Consider the following 17849-nt stretch of genomic DNA (forward strand, 5'->3'; position numbering starts at 1 on the left):
ACTCTAGAAGGAAAGGGATGAATCAGATTGGTCCAATGGATATTGATGGTTCAACTGTTGATGATCCTGCTCAGCTGGCTAACAAACTGAGTATTTTGCATCTACATTCATCCATGAGGAGTTATTCAGGGAGGGGAATACCAGAGGTGAGTTAAACTTTGGCATGAGCTGGATGATTTTGTAATAACTGAGAGGAAAGTGGAGAAATTGTTGAAGATAAACATAAAAAAGGCACCCGGGGTGGACAGGATCTATCCAGTTATATTAAAAGAGGCAGCAAAGGAAGTAAGCCATAATTATGAGAGCTTCTTTGGACTCAGGGGAGGTATCCATGGACTGGAGATGTGCAAATGTCACCCCAATTCACAAAGGAGGATCAAAGGGCAACACACATAATTAAAGACCTGTTAGTTTAACTTCTGTTCCAGGAAAATTAATGGAGGCACTGGTTAAAGAAGCACTGCAGGATCATCTAGACAAGACTTCAGTTATAACTCGGACACAGCATGGTTTTGTTAAGGGAAAGTCTTGCCTGACCAATTTGATTGGATACTATTATGTGGTCACAAAGGAACTGGATGCAGGGAATATCTTTGATATCATATATTTGGATCTTAGAAAGGCTTTTGATATTGTTGCACATGGAAGACTGCTGCACAAATTGGAGCATTGTGCATTGGAGGCAATTTGCTGCTATGGATAAAGGGATGGTTGAGTGGGAGAAGACAGAGTGTGGTAATCAGTGGATACTGCTCATCATGGACTAATGTTATTACTGGAGTCCCACCGAGTTCAGTATTGGGTCCATTGTTTTCTGTATTTATAAATGATATTGATGATTGTATATCAAGCTTAATGTCAAAGTTTGCAGACGATACAAAGGTTGGCTGAGAGGTGGCAAATGAAGTTTAACATTGACCAGTATAAAGTACTACTTATGGGAAGCAGCAACCCCAGAGTGACGTATCAACTCTGTGGTACTACACTGACAGTAGTAGAGAACAAAAAGGACATGGGGATAATTGTGTAAGCAGATATGAAGTTTTTTGAGCAGTGCAGACGGTCTGCAAGAGTAGCTCATAGTGTCTTGTCAATGATATACAGGAATTTTTCTAGCAGGGATAAAGAGGTGATTATCCCCTTGTATAAGGCAATGGTCAGGCCACACCTTGAGTGATGTATACAGGTTTGGAGGCCTCATTTTAAGACGGATGTAGAGTTGTTGGAACGAGTACAGAGAAGGGCAACAAGATTAGTGAATGGAACAAAGGGTTGCTCTTATGAAGAAAGGCTTAAATCTTGCAAATTAGTCTGGAGACTAGGCACCTGGGAGGTGATCTGATTGAGGTGTATAAAGCCTTGAATGGTTTGAGCATGCTCAATGCTGATGGGATTCTTCCTCTTGCTTGAGAATAATGATTTGAGAGAGCATAAATTCCAACTGAGGAAAGACAGATGTTGGATAGATGTACAGAAGTTTGCCTTTAGCTTTTATAGCGGGTGGTTGGTTGGTAAAACAGACTTCCATCCTTTGTTGTGGAAGTTGATAGACTAAATAAATTTAAGGCTGAGCTGGACAGGTACTTGGAACGAATGAAGGGGTGAAATGGGACCGTGTGTGTGTTTTTTTTTTTTTTTTTTTGGCTTATGCTGCATAAGCTTGCTTTCTTGCATTATATGCCTCTACTAATGCTAATGACCACAATTGATTATTGAGGTGAGTGCCGTATTTTTATTAAGCTTTGACTAATTGCATATATCTTGTCATAGACTTCGGCATCTTATGCTTTTGCTAACTCTTTTAAGGTTAAACTTATGGGTAAACTATTGTGTATTTACACCGATATTATATAGTTAATCTCAACACATGATGTATTATGCCTTGAGTATTTAGTCTTCAAAATATATATATTGCATACATATAAATACAAATACTACATGGATTTTTATATTTATATTGTGAATAATAATTCCTTGATAAAAATGTGAAATAAGAGGTCAAAAATGTTATTTTAGGGTTACTGTTCCCCAGGTACAATACCTTACATTTTGCTGGATTAAAGCATCGCTGCCATTTTTCTGAACATCCCTGAAATCTATCTAGGTCATTTTTAAGAAGCTCTGCTTGGTGGCAATCATTAATTAATCTACCAATCTTTACATCATCTGTAAATTTAAACATCACGCCCTCTATCCCTTCATTGATGTTATATATAAAAATCAAAAACAAAGTGGTCCTAATACTGATCCTTGGGGAACCCCACTTCTTACATCAACCCAATCTGAGGAATAACCATTTATCACAACCCTCTGTGTCCTGCCCTGAAGCCATCCAGCTATCCATCTAAGTATTTTCCCTGTGATTCCAACCTGTTCCAGCGTATAAAGTAACCGCTCATGTGGGACTGAGTCAAATGTTTTGTGAAATCCAAATAAACAACGGCGAAATTATTCCCTAAGTCCCGCTCTTGAGTGAAAAAATACCTAACCAGATTAGTTAAACATAATTATCCCTTTACAATACCACGCTGAGTATCCTTCAGAATTCCATTTCTATCTAAGTGATCCTGGATTCCACTCTTGATCATAGTCTCCATGATTTTCCCTACTACTGAAGTTAAATTAATCGACTGGTAATTTCCCACTTCACTCTTGGAAAACTATTGTGCAGAAAAGCTCAAAATTAATGTGTTATGCAAGATTTGCCACAAATCTGAAACCATGTTAGTGCGAAACAGTGTTATATAAGTGCTAGGATTGCCACAATTTATCAATCATGTTAGAGCAAAACCATGTTATGTAAGTACCTTGTATAAAATATGTTAACTTATGTACCGGGTGGTTATAAAATAAGATTCCATATTCAGGAGACCCTAGTGTTGAAACGGTTAGCTGTAAGGTGTATTTAGTGTCAGACAGCACCAGGGGTTTCCATCTCCACATAGTTTTCTTTTTTTTTTTGTGGGTGTACCAGTTCACTGGAAATGCCAGAGATTTAAAAGTGTATGGATATTGTATATGTGTAGTGTCATGTACCATTGTTCATCTGGTTGTTTAGCTGCTGGACCCCCTGCTGATGCCCCACTTTCGTCCCGTGGAGGCAGACCAGGAACCCCGTAGTTTCTTTCACTCTGGCAGGTCCTGCCACCTAATTTCCTGAGTTTCAGTGGCTAGGACCTTAAAAAAAAAAAAAAAAAAAAAAAAAAATGCACGCCCTCTTTTATATGCATATAATTACAGACAGATCCATATATATGCGATACATATATCCATCATCATTTGTTTTGATGATCATTACTTGAGGTGGATACCACTTGCATAATAAATGCCGAAAATATGGGTGGACGGTAATTTTGACATAATTAAGTTTTTGTGTGTGGGGCATTCGCTGGCATAAAGATAGAGTGGGTGGGAGACTGAAGGCTAGGGGATTAAGGTAGAAATATGGGGATGATAATGTAGGCAACCCCAGAAGTTAGAGAGGCAGGCCCATGCCTCTCCAGGAGAAAGTAGGGGGCATCGGAAGTGGGACCGACCCCCACCGGCACAGGGGGTATGTAAAGGCACCAGGCAAGGAAGCCCGGTATGATCACCAACAGGCGTCTGCAAGAAAACTATACATAGATCCTGCTGGTGCTGGTGTCCAATCTGGTGTCATGTCTGAGTTGTCATCCGTGGGACTGGGGTCTCGTCCGTGTTAGTCCTTTACCATGGTTTATTTCCTAAGCTTTCCAGTTCTCAGGAATGTGTCTTGTTCACATAGACCCAGCTGGTGGGGTGTCTAAGTTTGGTAGTCATCTCCATTTGTCATTCATGGGACATGGGTCCCGTCCATGTTAGTCTACTTTGGTACAGTTTATTTCCTGAGTTTTCTAATTCTTGGGGATGGGTCATTTCTGTTGTCCCAGTCCAAGCAAGCTGAAGAACAGATGTTCTTTGGTTGGTTATAGTGGTAGCTGGTTATGGGCTGCAGCGAATTGGTTTCTCCTCCTTGTCAACAGTGCCTATGCATAATCAGAGAAGGCTTGATACTCCTCCTTCCTGTCTAGGTGGTGATGTTCTTGTCCCTGTGGTAAGTAGTGGATCCTGGTGAATAAAACACCATGTAGGTCTTCATAGTCGTATATGAGGTGCTGCCAGCTCTCCAGTCCCCCGCAAGTGCAAGTTGGATCATCCCGGATCCCAAGTAGAGACAGTTTGGCATTTATCGCTCCGTGTCCAGTTAAGAGGTAAGTTACCTGTAGAGCTGGGGAGAACCAGTTTAATGAGGTTGGGTAGTTTTGTTCAGTATTGGGTAGAAACTTCTTTGTGATGTCTCCCTTTTGAGAGGTGCTCCACCTTTACTGACATGCCTGCTGCAGGTGAGTTTGTATCCTCTTCTTTTCCACATTTCTGTTGCTGGTTAGGTCAGTAGTGAACCCCAGAAAAGTCTGTGGGGTACCTTAGTCTAGGTAGTACATTAAGCCGCGACGTATAATTTCTAAGTCCACCGCATGGTGAGCACCCATACTATGCAGGTGCCAGCACCTGCATAGTATGGGTGCTCACCATGCGGCAGCCGCGGAAGATGATTAGGAGGATGGATCTGTGAATTTGGTCTGTGATACGTCTGTTTACTGCTGTTGTAGTTTTTTCAAACCATGCGCCGGATGTGTAGGTGACAATCGGAGTGAAGGTAGTTTTGTAGGACAGTTGGAGGACTTGCTTTTTCAAGCCCCATTCTTTACGCGTGACCCTGGCAACTGTGGCTGCGTAGTGTCTTATTTTTTCACAGAGATATTTCAGATGGTCCTGAAATGACAGGTTTTGGTCCAGTATCATGCCTAGGTATTTTAGTTGGTTAGAGAATTTGATCGTTTCCTGCCCAATTTTTATTTGCGGAGGCCGCCTAAGATTAAGGCATCCCTTTAGTAGAATGGAGTTTGTCTTTGTGGGGGATATTCTGAGTTGGTTTCGGTTTGCCCATTCTTGGAGAGTGGTCAGGGCCTGATTTGCGAGGACCTCTAATGCGGCTGTTGAGTTTGCCTGTATCGTCAGAATGAGATTGTCCGCAAATGCCTGAGATTGTACTTCATGGAGATCAATGTTAAGAAAGGTGTCCAAGACAGTATTCCACAAAGGCGCCTCCGTAGCCAGGTGGGAAGGAGTAGCAGTGCATAGCACACGCTTCTTGATTAGACCGGGGTTCGAGCCCGTCGCCACCAAATACGGAGCATGCGGAAAGGTCAGGGAATGACCACCGCATATCCCGGAGCAATATGGCCTTAGTTGCTAATGTTCCTAAAAACCAAATAACAACAACAACAACAATATTCCACAGTAGTGGGCCAAGGACCGAACCTTGAGGGCTGCCCCAATGGATATGCCTGGAGAGTTTGCCGTAGGGGGCAGTGACTTTGATGGTTCTGTTGGTTAGGTAACTTTTGAGGGTGTTATAGAGGTTTTCCGGCATGTTGGTTTCACACAGCCTTGCCAGGACACTCAGCCACCAAAGTGAGTCGAACACCCCAGCAAAGTCCACAGCTGTCACTATAAAAGTACTTTATATTATATCTGTTGACCTTGGTCAGGAGGTGAGTTAGGGCATCCACGGCGGAGGTGCCCCGCCTGAAGCCAAATTGGTTTGCTGTGGCCAGGCCAGCCTCATCATAGTAATGTTGGATCCGTGTGTAGAGTAGTTGATCAAATAGCTTACTGATAACTGTCAGAAGTGCAATGGGTCTGTAGGAGTCCGGCCCATTGTGCTTTTGACAGTTATCAGTAAAAGGCCAGTAGGAGTCCGGAAGATGTGGTGGCATTGTTGGATTCTCTAGGATGAGTTTAATGTTCACATCTTCCAGGAAGTCGGGAAGGTGCCTTCGCCGAGACAGAGGTTATATAGATTTAATAGTAAGTTCGGGGCATACTCTACTTTTTTTTTTTTTTTTTTTTTTTTTTTTTGATAATTTCAGGTTCCAGAAGGTCCGGTCCAGGGCATCTATTTCCCTTTATTAGGGCTGCTGCATTGCCGATCTCTTCCATGGTGAAAGGGTGCTCTTTTGTTGCCGTTTGGTGAGCCTCATTGGCCTGGCAAACTCATGTCTGTTCTGTTGTCATTGTTTGTATCTCTGGATGAAAGGCAGCATCAAGGATATTGTTGATGGTGTGTTCCCAAATGATAGTCATGTATCCTTGGGGCATTTTAGTGGCTTCAACTACTTCTCCTCTGGGGAGTTTGATGGTGACGAGCTTGTATACAAGTCCCCAAGGGTCCTTGTTTCCAGTGGTGGAGACCAGGCACTCCCAGGATTGGTTTTTGCTTTCTCTAATTTGTGCTGTATAGGCATTTCTCGCCTCTTTGTAGCTCTGTCGTAGGGTTTCAATTTCCACTGCTGGCCGGGAGTGCCTGGCTCGCCGGAAGGCCTTCCTTCTTTCCTGCACCTCCTTCCTGAGTCGCTGGAGGTTTTGATTCCACCAGGGCACTGCCCCTTGTGGCGGATTTTTCTTCCCGATGGCTGTGTCACTGGCTTGTTTTATGATTTCTGTCATTTTAATTTGGAGGATTCTCGGGTCCTCGATACGTTGGAGTTCTCTCTGTTGTTGTATGCTTATTCTGTAGGTGGTCTCGAAGAGTTCCCAGTCTGCCTTTGCTATGGCATATCTATGGGCAGTTTTTCTGTTCACAGGTACTGCCTTGCTTTGTTTAGACTGAATGTAATGGCGCGATGATCAGACGTCCAGCCCTCACGGACGGTCCAATTTGAAATGTTGTTGGCAGCGTTCCTCATTGCCATGGTGATGTCTATAGTGGCCTCCCATAATGTGTTGCAGAATTGTTGGGTAAGTTTAGTACAGTTAATGTTGAGCTTGCCAGGAACTCTTCCAACCTGGTTGGTACCCTGTCTATTTGTGGTATGGCTGTGCCACATTGGCGACTGGCACTTAATGTCTGCTCCCACGATGATTTTTGCATTTGGGAGCATATCACTAGCCAGACTTAGGTACCTTATTGCAAAGTCAATATCCTCACCTGGATGGCAGTAAAGGGCTATGATATAAAACGCTCCCTAGGCTGTGGTGAGCTGGGCACATGCGGCCCAAGATGTGCATAGCTGAGTGATTTTGGTCACCATTGTATCTGGGTTTCTTACCAAGATTGCTGCCCATGGGGTGTCATCCCCCATTTGGACTACTCTGTATGTTATGGGATAGCCCCTGACAGCCTTCATATGTACATGTGGTTCTTGTAGTATTACTACGTCAATGTTTTCTTCTTCCGCCTTATTGTGGATTTGGTCGGCAACCCCCTTGGCTCTGTGCATTTATCTGCATGAATTTAACCTCTGCGATATTATATTTTTTAGGACATGTTCCCATAGTTGAGTCTTGATTGGAATAAACTCTTTGCTTTGAGGTATGCAAGACATTGACCATCTCTGATTGAGTGTGTGCTATCTAACTTTAAACTCTAGCAGTTTGCAGTTGAGTCTATGTTTTTGTTTGGGCAGTCACGGAAGGCGTTACCTTTTGCCGAACAATGCCCGCACTTGGGAATTGTCTGGGTGCATGTGTGGGTTGTATGCCTAAATTTGTAGCACCTGTAACATTTGGGCACAGTCACATGCTCCCGAAAGCAGCGACTGACCCAGTTAACATAGGTTCTGTTCTGGATGCTTAAAGCCCTCCAAGCCATGGGCATGAGCTCAACAATCCAGTTCTGGCAGCTTCCGTCCCTTGACTTGGTTATATACTTGGACATCACTGGGTCTTCCTTATTCCTGTCTGGAAATATGGCCTGTAGATTTCTTTGGAATAGCTCCTCTGATAGTTGGTCTGGGGTAAGGTCTTTGGCCAGGTTTTTGTTGGTTGTAGGACCACTTAGTGTGGTTCTTTAGGTAGGGTCTTTCTTTCGGGTTCGGGTGCTTTGCCGGCCACTATCGAGTCACTTGCTGGTGTCCTGAGCGCTTGTGCATACGATGGAGTGCATTGTAGCATTTGTTTGTCTCCATCCATGTTTCGTGCTTCCAATATTGCCTCTGCCTTCTGTAGTTGGCCGAATGTATTCATTAGGATGGCTTCGAGTTTATTCCATTGGTGTACTATTTCTGCTCGTAGTAGGGCTGTTATTCTGCTGCTGTTTTCCTTCATCAGATTTTCTAAGGCCGTTCGCAGCAGTAATGTTTGCTCTGGAATGGTTCCCTTTGGTAATGTCGGATCGAGTTTAGTATTTTCTGATGGCTTGGGTTGGTTGTCTGCCCCTCCTGTGTGTTCGTGCTGATGCTTTATTTTGCTGGCACTCATGGTTTTCCGGTCAGATTTTGGTACTGTTCCATTTTTATTTTTTCTTTTGGCAATTGGTCTATGATCCTCTGCCTCTTCCTGTCTCTCTTCATTTTGGCTGAGGGTGCCGATCTCAATGACTTCTGTGTCGTTTTCATGCATTTTATTTGTTTTCCAGATAATAGGAATTGTCTGGTTTATCAAGGTCCTGAGTGTTTTTCTACACAGGTCTCTTCGGGAGTCGCTGAATGAGACCTCACACGTGTCCGTAGATTAATTTGGAGAGATACACTATTGACTGTTTTTTCTTCTCCCACCGAAACACCTGGGGGAGAAGGAACAGCCGAGGGTAGAAATTCCACTAGAACGATGGGGAAAATTTCCTTAGCGGTTTCTGAGGATGCTAAAGATGATGGTCAGATCCAAAAAGTTGGGAAATGCACGAGAGAAGTTCCACTTCACCATGAAAGTTTATGGCAGAGAGGGAGGGGGGAGGAATCGTCACTAAATGCATAGTTTACAATTAAAGGTTAACTCAGTCACAGGAAAGTTGGGCTCTCATTCAGCCCAGGGTGGCGCAATATGGCCTAAGTAGCTCTTGCACCAGAAAACACAACAACAACAACAACAGCCCAGGGTACTAGTGGGGAGGGGGGGGAATCCTTCCCCAGTCATGGGCCAGATCCTAGCACGGCAGCCGCATTATACTGGAGCACTTCTCTATTTTCCCTCCGCAAGCCGCATGGTGACCATACAGTCTCGCAAACAAAGGAAAACAGAGAACTAGTATCTGGCATGAATCCCAATAGGATAGCAAAAGTTTCTCACCAAGGCGCTCCGATAAGGTTAGTCTTCTTGTGGGAACACATTGTACACTTTTTTTTTTTTTGTAAACCCCAAACACGAGAGGTATTAGAACCTATAGTACTTAGTACCATGCTTGGGATCGAGGTTGAGAAGACGAAAGAAGATATTTGTTGACTTCAGACTTGAACTTCTCTAAACTGTAATTTTCAGGAAATACGTATGAAGGAAGGTTGTTCCAAAAAACGGCAGTTGAATGAATAAACAAGGAAGATGAAAAGTTGGTTCTGTGAGTTTGAAGTTGGACAGTAAATGGATGTTGGCTAGTGGTTGCACGTGTTCGGACTGTTTTGAAAGAGAGAGCGGGAATTATAGAAGCCAATTCAGAAGAACAGTGCCCATGGAAGTATCTGTAGAAGAGGCATGCAGTAGAAACAGTACATCTATGAGACAGCGAGTGGAGACACTCTGTTAGAGATGAATCATTAATTAAACTAACTGCCCTCTTCTGAATGGAATCAAGAAGCCTGAGAGAGGTTTTGGGGGCACCACCCTAGTTGTGGGAACAATATTCCATGCCAGGGCGGATTTGCGATTTATACAGAGTGAGCAGCTGTTTGGAAGAAAAGTAACGCCGAGAGCGAAAGAGAAAACCAAGTTTTTTAGAGGCAGAGGAAGCAATTTTTGTAATGTGCTTGTGCCAAGAGAGATTAAAAGTCAGGGTAATCCCCAAAAGAGATATATAATTTTGCCTAGAAATTGGAGTGTCACCAAAGATAAGCATAGGAGCAGAAGAATCCTTTTTGCGAGATATAAGACAAGACTGAGTTTTAGAAGGATTGAAATCAACTAAGTTGTCTTTGCCCCACTGGAGAATTACCTTAAGATCAGCATTTAAGAAATTGGTAGCAGATTTTCGAGAAGTTGAAGCTGATTGAGCAGGGCAAGGTTACTCAAAATGTAAAGTGGAATGCAATGTGCTATCATCAGCAAAACTACGGATAAAACTTCCAGTCAATGGAAGAAGGTCATTAATATACAAGAGGAAAAGAACTAAATCTTGGAGGACACTGCCATTAGTAGAGAAGTTAGAAGACAGAGAGCCATCTACCATCACCCTCAGTGAGCAATCAGAGAGAAAACTGGATAACCAATTACAAAAACAGTTGGCAAACCATAAGATGGAAGCTTGTTTAGAAGACCTTTATGCCAAACAAGATCGAAAGCCTTTGAGATGTCAAGAGCAACTACTTGTGTTTCACCAAACCTTTCTGTTGAATTAGTCCATGAATGGGTAATATAAGCCAGAATAAACACCGCCATTAGTGGAGAAGTTAGAAGACAGAGAGCCATCTACCATCACCCTCAGTGAGTAATCAGAGAGAAAACTGGATAACCAATTACAAAAAACAGTTGGCAAACCATAAGATGGAAGCTTATTTAGAAGACCTTTATGCCAAACAAGATCAAATGCCTTTGAGATGTCAAGAGCAACTACTTGTGTTTCACCAAACCTTTCTGTTGAATTAGTCCATAAATGGGTAACATAAGCCAGAATATCACCAGTGGATCGACACTGACGGAATCCATACTGGCGATCGTTGATCAGACGGAAGGTTTCTAGGTAGTTTAAGAGTTGGCGGTTAATTGATTTCTCCATTACTTTAGAAAGAGTAGAAGTAATTGCAATGGGACGATAATTGGATGGGAGGGATTTGTCACCCTTTTTAGGAACTGGCTGGATATGAGCAAATTTCCAAGCAGAAGGAAAAACACCTTTGGAATAAGAAAATGAAAAAGGGCGGCAAAGAATAGGGGTAAGTTCAGGAGCACAGATTTTGAAAACAAGTTGAGAAATACCATCGGGACCTGGAGCTTTCTTATCATCAAGATTCGTCAAAATCCTTCTGACATCCTTTTGATGGAAGACCTCAGGAGGCATTGAATGGAGCGTGTTGGAAATGGTGGGAGATGTTTTACCAAGATCATTAATACATGAGTTGGAAGAAAAATGGGATGCTAGCAGGTCAGCTGTATCCTTGGCTGAAGTGACGACAGAACCATCTGGTTTGGACAGAGGTGGGAGCAGAGATGGGCAAAAGTTGCAGCCAATAGCTTTGGCAAGAGACCAGAATGCTCGGCTACCATTAGGGCAAGGAACAAGTTTTTAACTCTTAGCCTGTTCAAACTCTAGACTGATTAGTAACTGCTTTACAACTGTTGTGAGCTTTGGTGTAGGCAGAAAATGAAACTGAAGAATTAGAAACAAGCCAATTACGATATGCAACGCTCTTCTCTTGAATGGCCTTAGCACATTATCGGAAAACCAAGGTTTAGATAAAGGACGAGATTTTACAGTGGAATGGGGGATATAGGATTCCATTCCTGCAAGAATAATTTCACTGACACAATCTGAGCATATGTTGACAAAACATCCCATTTTGCATTCTTGTAATGCCAAACAACACGAGGTTGGGAATAGCCGTGAGATAAAGGCTCCATTGGAGAAGAGATCACCAAGTTGTGATCTGAAGTGCCTAAAGGACCTCTCACTTCGACCTGTGTACTTAGAAGGGTTGTTTGCGAGAGAAAAATTAAGCGTGTTGGCTGTGTGATTAGGATTGTCCGGTATTCTTGTAGGTAAATGAACAATCTGTGCAAGGTCATTAGTAATTGCAACAGCCTCAGCATCTTGACCAGCTGGGTCGGTGTGACTAGAAAACGGAAGCCAGCTGGAGTTGTGAACATTAAAATCACTAAGGAAAATTAACTCACTGTTAGGAAAGTTGGACTGGAGAAAGTCAAGTTGCAAAAAGATTAGAAGTGATGGTTGATGAGAGTCATCTACTACCTAGTACTGCCTGTTAACATAGAGGGGCAGCATTCCTCCATGTGGTGTGGGTGCCACACCTCGACTCCTGCTTACGTTGGTTCACACCTGGGTGGTAACCCACCATGTACTTTTGCATGGGGGTTATACCCTGCATTACTAACAGTCCCCCCATCATGAAGGTGCAAGCAGAGGATTTGTCTGTCACATACTGTCCGGACTTTGCCAAAATTGTGTCCACTTGACTTGAGTGTCACCCGAATATCAGTTCCATCAGCATTTTAGACTCCCAGATAGCAAGTACAGCTTGTCTGGCATATCTGAGAGAATGTCTGTGACAACCTCAGGGACCGAATTTACACCGACTTACAATGTTGATTAAGCACATTTTTTAAACTGATTTCTGCAGAGCGTCAAACAGCACATATGCACTAAACGGCGGCCATATTGGCATCCTCCGTCAAAACGGTTATGTATATATGTACGTATTTAACTGTCGAAGGGTGGCACCTGGACATACATCCATCTCCACCAATTTAGCATATAATACTATGTTCTCATAAATGGCTTGTAAATGTGTTGTAAAGTGAAACAGGTGATAGTCCATTGGGAAATTACCACCTAGTGCCCATTCCTGGCACGAGGAGTTGAGCTTGGGTCAACTAACTGTGGCGATGCATATAGCACCTAAATTCTGCACCCACCAGTAAGTGTGCAAGACTGGTGGGTGCCAGCAGTCCTGCTCCAGGGCTGCCCACACCTAAGAGCCAGCAAAAAAAAAAAAAAAAAAAAATGCACCAACTAGGAGAATACTTCTTACTAGTGAGTGCAACAATCCCACCTCATGGTCATTCCACAAAGCCTGCAAAAAAAAAAATAAATAATAATTCTCTCACCCCCCCCCCCCCCCCACAAGACAGAATGCCTATCTATCCAGAGAAGGAGAGGCGAGGAGAAAAAAAAAAAAAAGGTGTAGAGGTGTTTACTCAGTATTAGTAACCACAGGTATATGCCTCCTTTTATTAAATGTCAACCTGCAAAACAGTTGAAATTCCACAAAATTCCTTTCATTAGACACCCAAATTAATTCAGACAGCCAATTTAATTTGGTACCTAATAAAATTAGGTACCAAATTAAATAAGTCTAATCTAAATTCGCCATACAAATTGTATTCATATAAGATTATGATCCCATGTTTCCAACCTTCCACAAACATAGTAAGGATCTTCCACTAAACCAATTTGATGCAACTTACTCTTCTGGAACAATGCCTCGTAATCAAATATGAGCATTTCATACTTCCATAAAACCAGCAATGCAATTTGTTCGGCGCTTCCATAGCCAGGTGGGAAGGAGCAGCAGTGCGCAGCACACGCTTCTTGATTAGACCGGGATTCGAGCCCATCACCACCAAATACGGAGGATGCAGAAAGGTCAGGGAATGACCACTGCATATTCACGGAGCAATATGGCCTTAGTTGCTAATGCCCCTAAAAACCAAATAACAAACAAGCAATTTGTTATTAAAATTAAATTCGACACTAGTATAAATAAATAAGTTACCCTACCAGTACTACAGCAATCCCAACGGTCCTGCCATAATTTAATTAATTTCACCAAAATTACTTTCTTCTGTTTGCTAATTGCAGAAGAAACTTCATTAGTAATCCCCATAAATGTAATTTGTTTTCCCTTAGGTATAAAATAACAAAAAGCTCTATACACGACTGCTAAATCCAAAGGCAATACCCCCCGCAATCACCTGGAGAGTATTAGTCAAAACGGTTTTACAAACATGAAAAATAGTTAACTACATTATTCTTTGGATTGTTAATAGCTTTTGTTAAATTTTACATTGACAGTATGAACATACCAGATTGATGCAGCATATGCCACAATTGGAATAAAAATAGCTTTATATTGTAGATACAAAATGCATTTACCTAATCCCCAATATTTTCTGGTAACCCTAACTATAGATGCAGCGTAATTTTTTATTTTCCTACTTAAATAATTCAAAAGTTGTGAAAACAATAACTTATCATCTAAGATAACCCCTAAATATTTTACCTGAGAAACAAGAGGAATTTGTTTACTAATAATCAAGGTGGTCTGTTGTAGTCTAATTTTCCTTTTAGTAACATCATGACAGTTTTAGTAGATTAAATTTTTGAATTCCTCCAATTGAACACCTCTATAATCAACCATATCACTATATCACAAATGTGATTTTGCATTAGAGTCCATTGCTAAAATAAGATTACTAGAAGCTACAAAATTCATTACCTTTTCTAAATATTGCACTGATATTAAATGAAGGTGGACAGTATAGAGATACTAAATAGAATGATATCACATTAGTTGAAACATGAATACAATTTCTTCAGAGCATCGAACAACACGTATGCACTAAACGGCAGCCATATTGGCATCTTCCGTCAAAACGGTTAGAAATAGAGCTGAAAATCAGTGGGTATGTCATTTATTGTATGGGGAAGAAATTTGTAGAATAAAAAAATTAGTTCGAATTTTTGCCAGTAGGGTCGAAATTGGCACTGTAAACACGAGATGGAATACCTAACTTACGATCAGATTTTAATGTCAGAACTTAGAAACCTACAGATATTGTTCTATGTGCTTTCCTTCACTTGAGATGACATTCTGAAAACGGTGGACTGCGTGCGACACAGTTTCACATAGCATCTCATTGGGCATGTTGGCTACCTGCTATTTAATGCTTGTCAATTTGAGATCTGTGATTGGGCTGGCCGGAACTGCGGAAGTGTCTAGAAATGATGCGATCATTTCCGAATGTTGAAAAAAGCAGTTCCTTCACTTGTCCACCAACATGGGAAGCATCATCTTGCATGAACACTGCAGTCTCCAAACATTGCATTTCTTGCAGAGCGGGAATAATGTGATCTCTTAGAAGAGTGCAGTACCATACACTAGTTACCTTATACCTTATGGGGCCATGAGGTGTAGACTCATCAAAGAAAAATGGTCCGATTATAAACTGCTGTGAATCTACACCATATTGTAACGTATGGGCTTTGTAGTGATCTTTCATGCACAGCAGATGGGCAAGAAGTTCCCCATGTTCATGTGGGGAACAACTCGTTGCTGGTCACAAGACTTTAGCTCTTGCACATGAATCTTGTACTGGAACCAGTGTAAAATTATTCCAAGCACTTTATGTACAGTAGACCAAGGAAGGTTCAAGTCTCTTGACACACCTCTGACACTACTGTGTTTTGCATTCTAACCATTGAAACTGCCACTCCATTCCCTTTCCGACACGTGGTCACCCCCTGCCTGGTTACACCTAAGTCCCCAGTCGCTTCAAATTTCTTTATTAGTTTTCGGAGCCCCACTGACATCAAAGGTCCTTTATGCAAACCTTTAAGTTTCCGATATTCACATAGTGCTGCATTAGCATTACTATTATTCTGGTAGAACAGTTTTACTAAAAGAGCACATTCCTTTTTTGTAAGAGCCATAATGGTTATTGATGGGGACGTTGTCCTCTCTGCTTTTATCTAACAGGATGTCATTTGCGTAAGCAGCATATCTTTAAGGAAATGACAATTTTTACATATGTGCAGTTTTCCCCTGGCGGCAGAAATCTGAACTAATTTATTTTCTACAAATCATTTCCCCATTCCCTAAATGACATACCCACCGATTTTCACAGCGCTAACTGTAACTGTTTTGACACTAGGGTCTCCTGAATAGGGAAAATTATTTTATAACCCGGTACATATATAGGTATAAAGAAGTATGCAAATGAAGCAATATAAGCAACACCCATCCAACAACAGTATTGAACAACACGCAAGACAATGTGATATATCATTTGCCTTCCTAAATCCTTTCTTTCAAAGTACAGTACTCAACTGTGAAAGAACTTTTTGTATTTTAATCCGGATTAACTGTAATCGGATTAGCGAGGATTTACTATACTAACAAAGATGGATCAACCTCAGGATTTTGTTTCATCAGAGACCATTTAGCATTAGCATTAGTAGAGGCATATGATGCAAGAAAGCAAGCTTATTCAGCATCAGCCAAAAAAAAAAAACACACCACTCCCATTTCACCCCTCCGTTCGCTCGAAATACCTGTCCAGTTGAGCCTTAAATTTGTTTAGGCTATCAACTTCAACAACAAGTGATGGAAGTCGGTTCCACCAACCAACCACCCGCTGGCCAAAGGCAAATTTCCGCACATTGTCATTTGTGATGACTCCCAGCAACTTGCTCTCTAATCTTCTGCTCATTACAATAGTAGCAGTGCAAGAATCACTTTCACCTCTGCCTGCAGCTACTGCTAATCTTTTAGTCTGTGAATTCTCACCAAACTAGCAGTTTTTCGACCCACCTAACACTGCCTCGAAAGCATCAGCAGTTGTGAACTACTCTCCAAATATTTGTTTTCTAATGAATTATTTGCTTGTGAGGGTTTCAAATTAGCCTAATCATTTAATTATGGAATGAAAAAAGGTAATGAAAGAATTAATCAAATTATTAATTTTTTTCTTTGTATATTATATAATTAAAGTTCATGCAAATTTCATTACAGGGCCACGTTTATGAGGGAAATGACCCTGATAATCTTACAGGCTTTGTGAAAACATTACCTAAGACTCCTCTAGTTGATGGTAATTATGGTGTTTATTCTCTTGATTGTGAAATGGTAAGTAATTATTTAGTTGTTTTCATTGTACCACTTTTTTTTTTTTTTTTCTATTTGGATAAGTACATTATTAGTAACAGTAGTGGCAAACAATGCAAGAAAGCAAGCTTATATAGTCAGCAAAAAAAAAAAAAAAAAAACCTGCTAATATCACCATCTCCTCTAATACCTTGTCTCTAGTTCTTTTAATTTATTACAAACCTGCTGCTGAAGACAAATTCCATACATCTATCCATCCTTCCTCAAATCAGGCTTATTCCACCTCATGCATATAGTCTCAGCAAGAGGAATGATATAATTAGCATTTAACTTACAAAAATCCATATAATGATATAAATGCCCTGCTAGGTAGTCTCAGATGCTCCAATCTGAAGAACTGAAGCTTTTTGCTGGTAAGGGTACTCTTTTGTTCCCCTTGCTAATTGTCCTTTTCTGCACCCATTCCAAAGGATCCACATTATTCCTAAAATGAGACCTCCATACCTGTATGCAGTACTACTAAAGATGTGGCCTAACCATTGCCCTGTACAGCACGATAATTACTCCCTTATTCTTGCTGGCATAATATCACTGACAAAACTCCATGAGCTGTATTAGTAGCCCATGAACATTGCTCAGAGAACCCCTGGGTCCTTTTCATTCTGCACTACTTTGAGTGTAGTCAAAATCTGGGAATAAGCATAAGGTATAAAATAAAACTTAATAGCGTAATACATATCGCTGCATTTAGGAATCTATAACTTAGTGTAATATTTTCAATTAATCGATTAAATTTATTAATTTTCATTTTTAATACAGGTAAATCTCGATATGTGCAGTTAATTCGTGTAACGAGTGTACTGTATATCTCAAAACTGCATATATCAAAGTTAAAAACCAATGAGAAAAATTCTAATTTCATCCGTGATGTTATGGAATATTCATCAGAAAACTTAATTTAGGCCTTTAAAATTCATTTTAACTGTGTACATAAATAGAAATATAAAGAATAATGAAAGGCAAGTAGCTAAAAAACATTTATTAAATTAAAATGAGCTACAAACTGAGTGAAAAATGGATATGCTACTCTCTAGAAAAATATTTTCCAAGTGTCGTTTGAATAGTTGTAGCCTTCTTTTTCTCTTCATAAAATTTACGATAGCAGCTAATTCCATTTTCTAACATTTGGCGAACTAGAATGCTTCTTTCCACATTTGGATCTAAATTCATAATTTGTTGTTTAACAGTTTCCAAATTTCAAAACATCTGCTCGAGTTCTTT

General features: G+C 41.0%; 1 protein-coding gene across 1 annotated transcript in view; it reads left to right on the top strand.

Moving 5' to 3' along the window:
- LOC150077613 (uncharacterized) overlaps positions 1-17849 on the top strand; it is a 278408-nt gene that overhangs the window by 201480 nt on the left and 59079 nt on the right. The window contains exon 12 of the mRNA XM_090385960.1: positions 16476-16589. Within this exon, the coding sequence (XP_090242086.1) occupies positions 16476-16589 (114 nt within the window). The remainder of the gene's footprint in view (positions 1-16475; positions 16590-17849) is intronic.

The sequence above is a fragment of the Mastigoproctus giganteus genome, chromosome 12 (genome assembly GCF_048544385.1).
Source record: "Mastigoproctus giganteus isolate SK-2022 chromosome 12, ASM4854438v1, whole genome shotgun sequence".
Classification (NCBI taxonomy): domain Eukaryota; kingdom Metazoa; phylum Arthropoda; class Arachnida; order Uropygi; family Thelyphonidae; genus Mastigoproctus; species Mastigoproctus giganteus.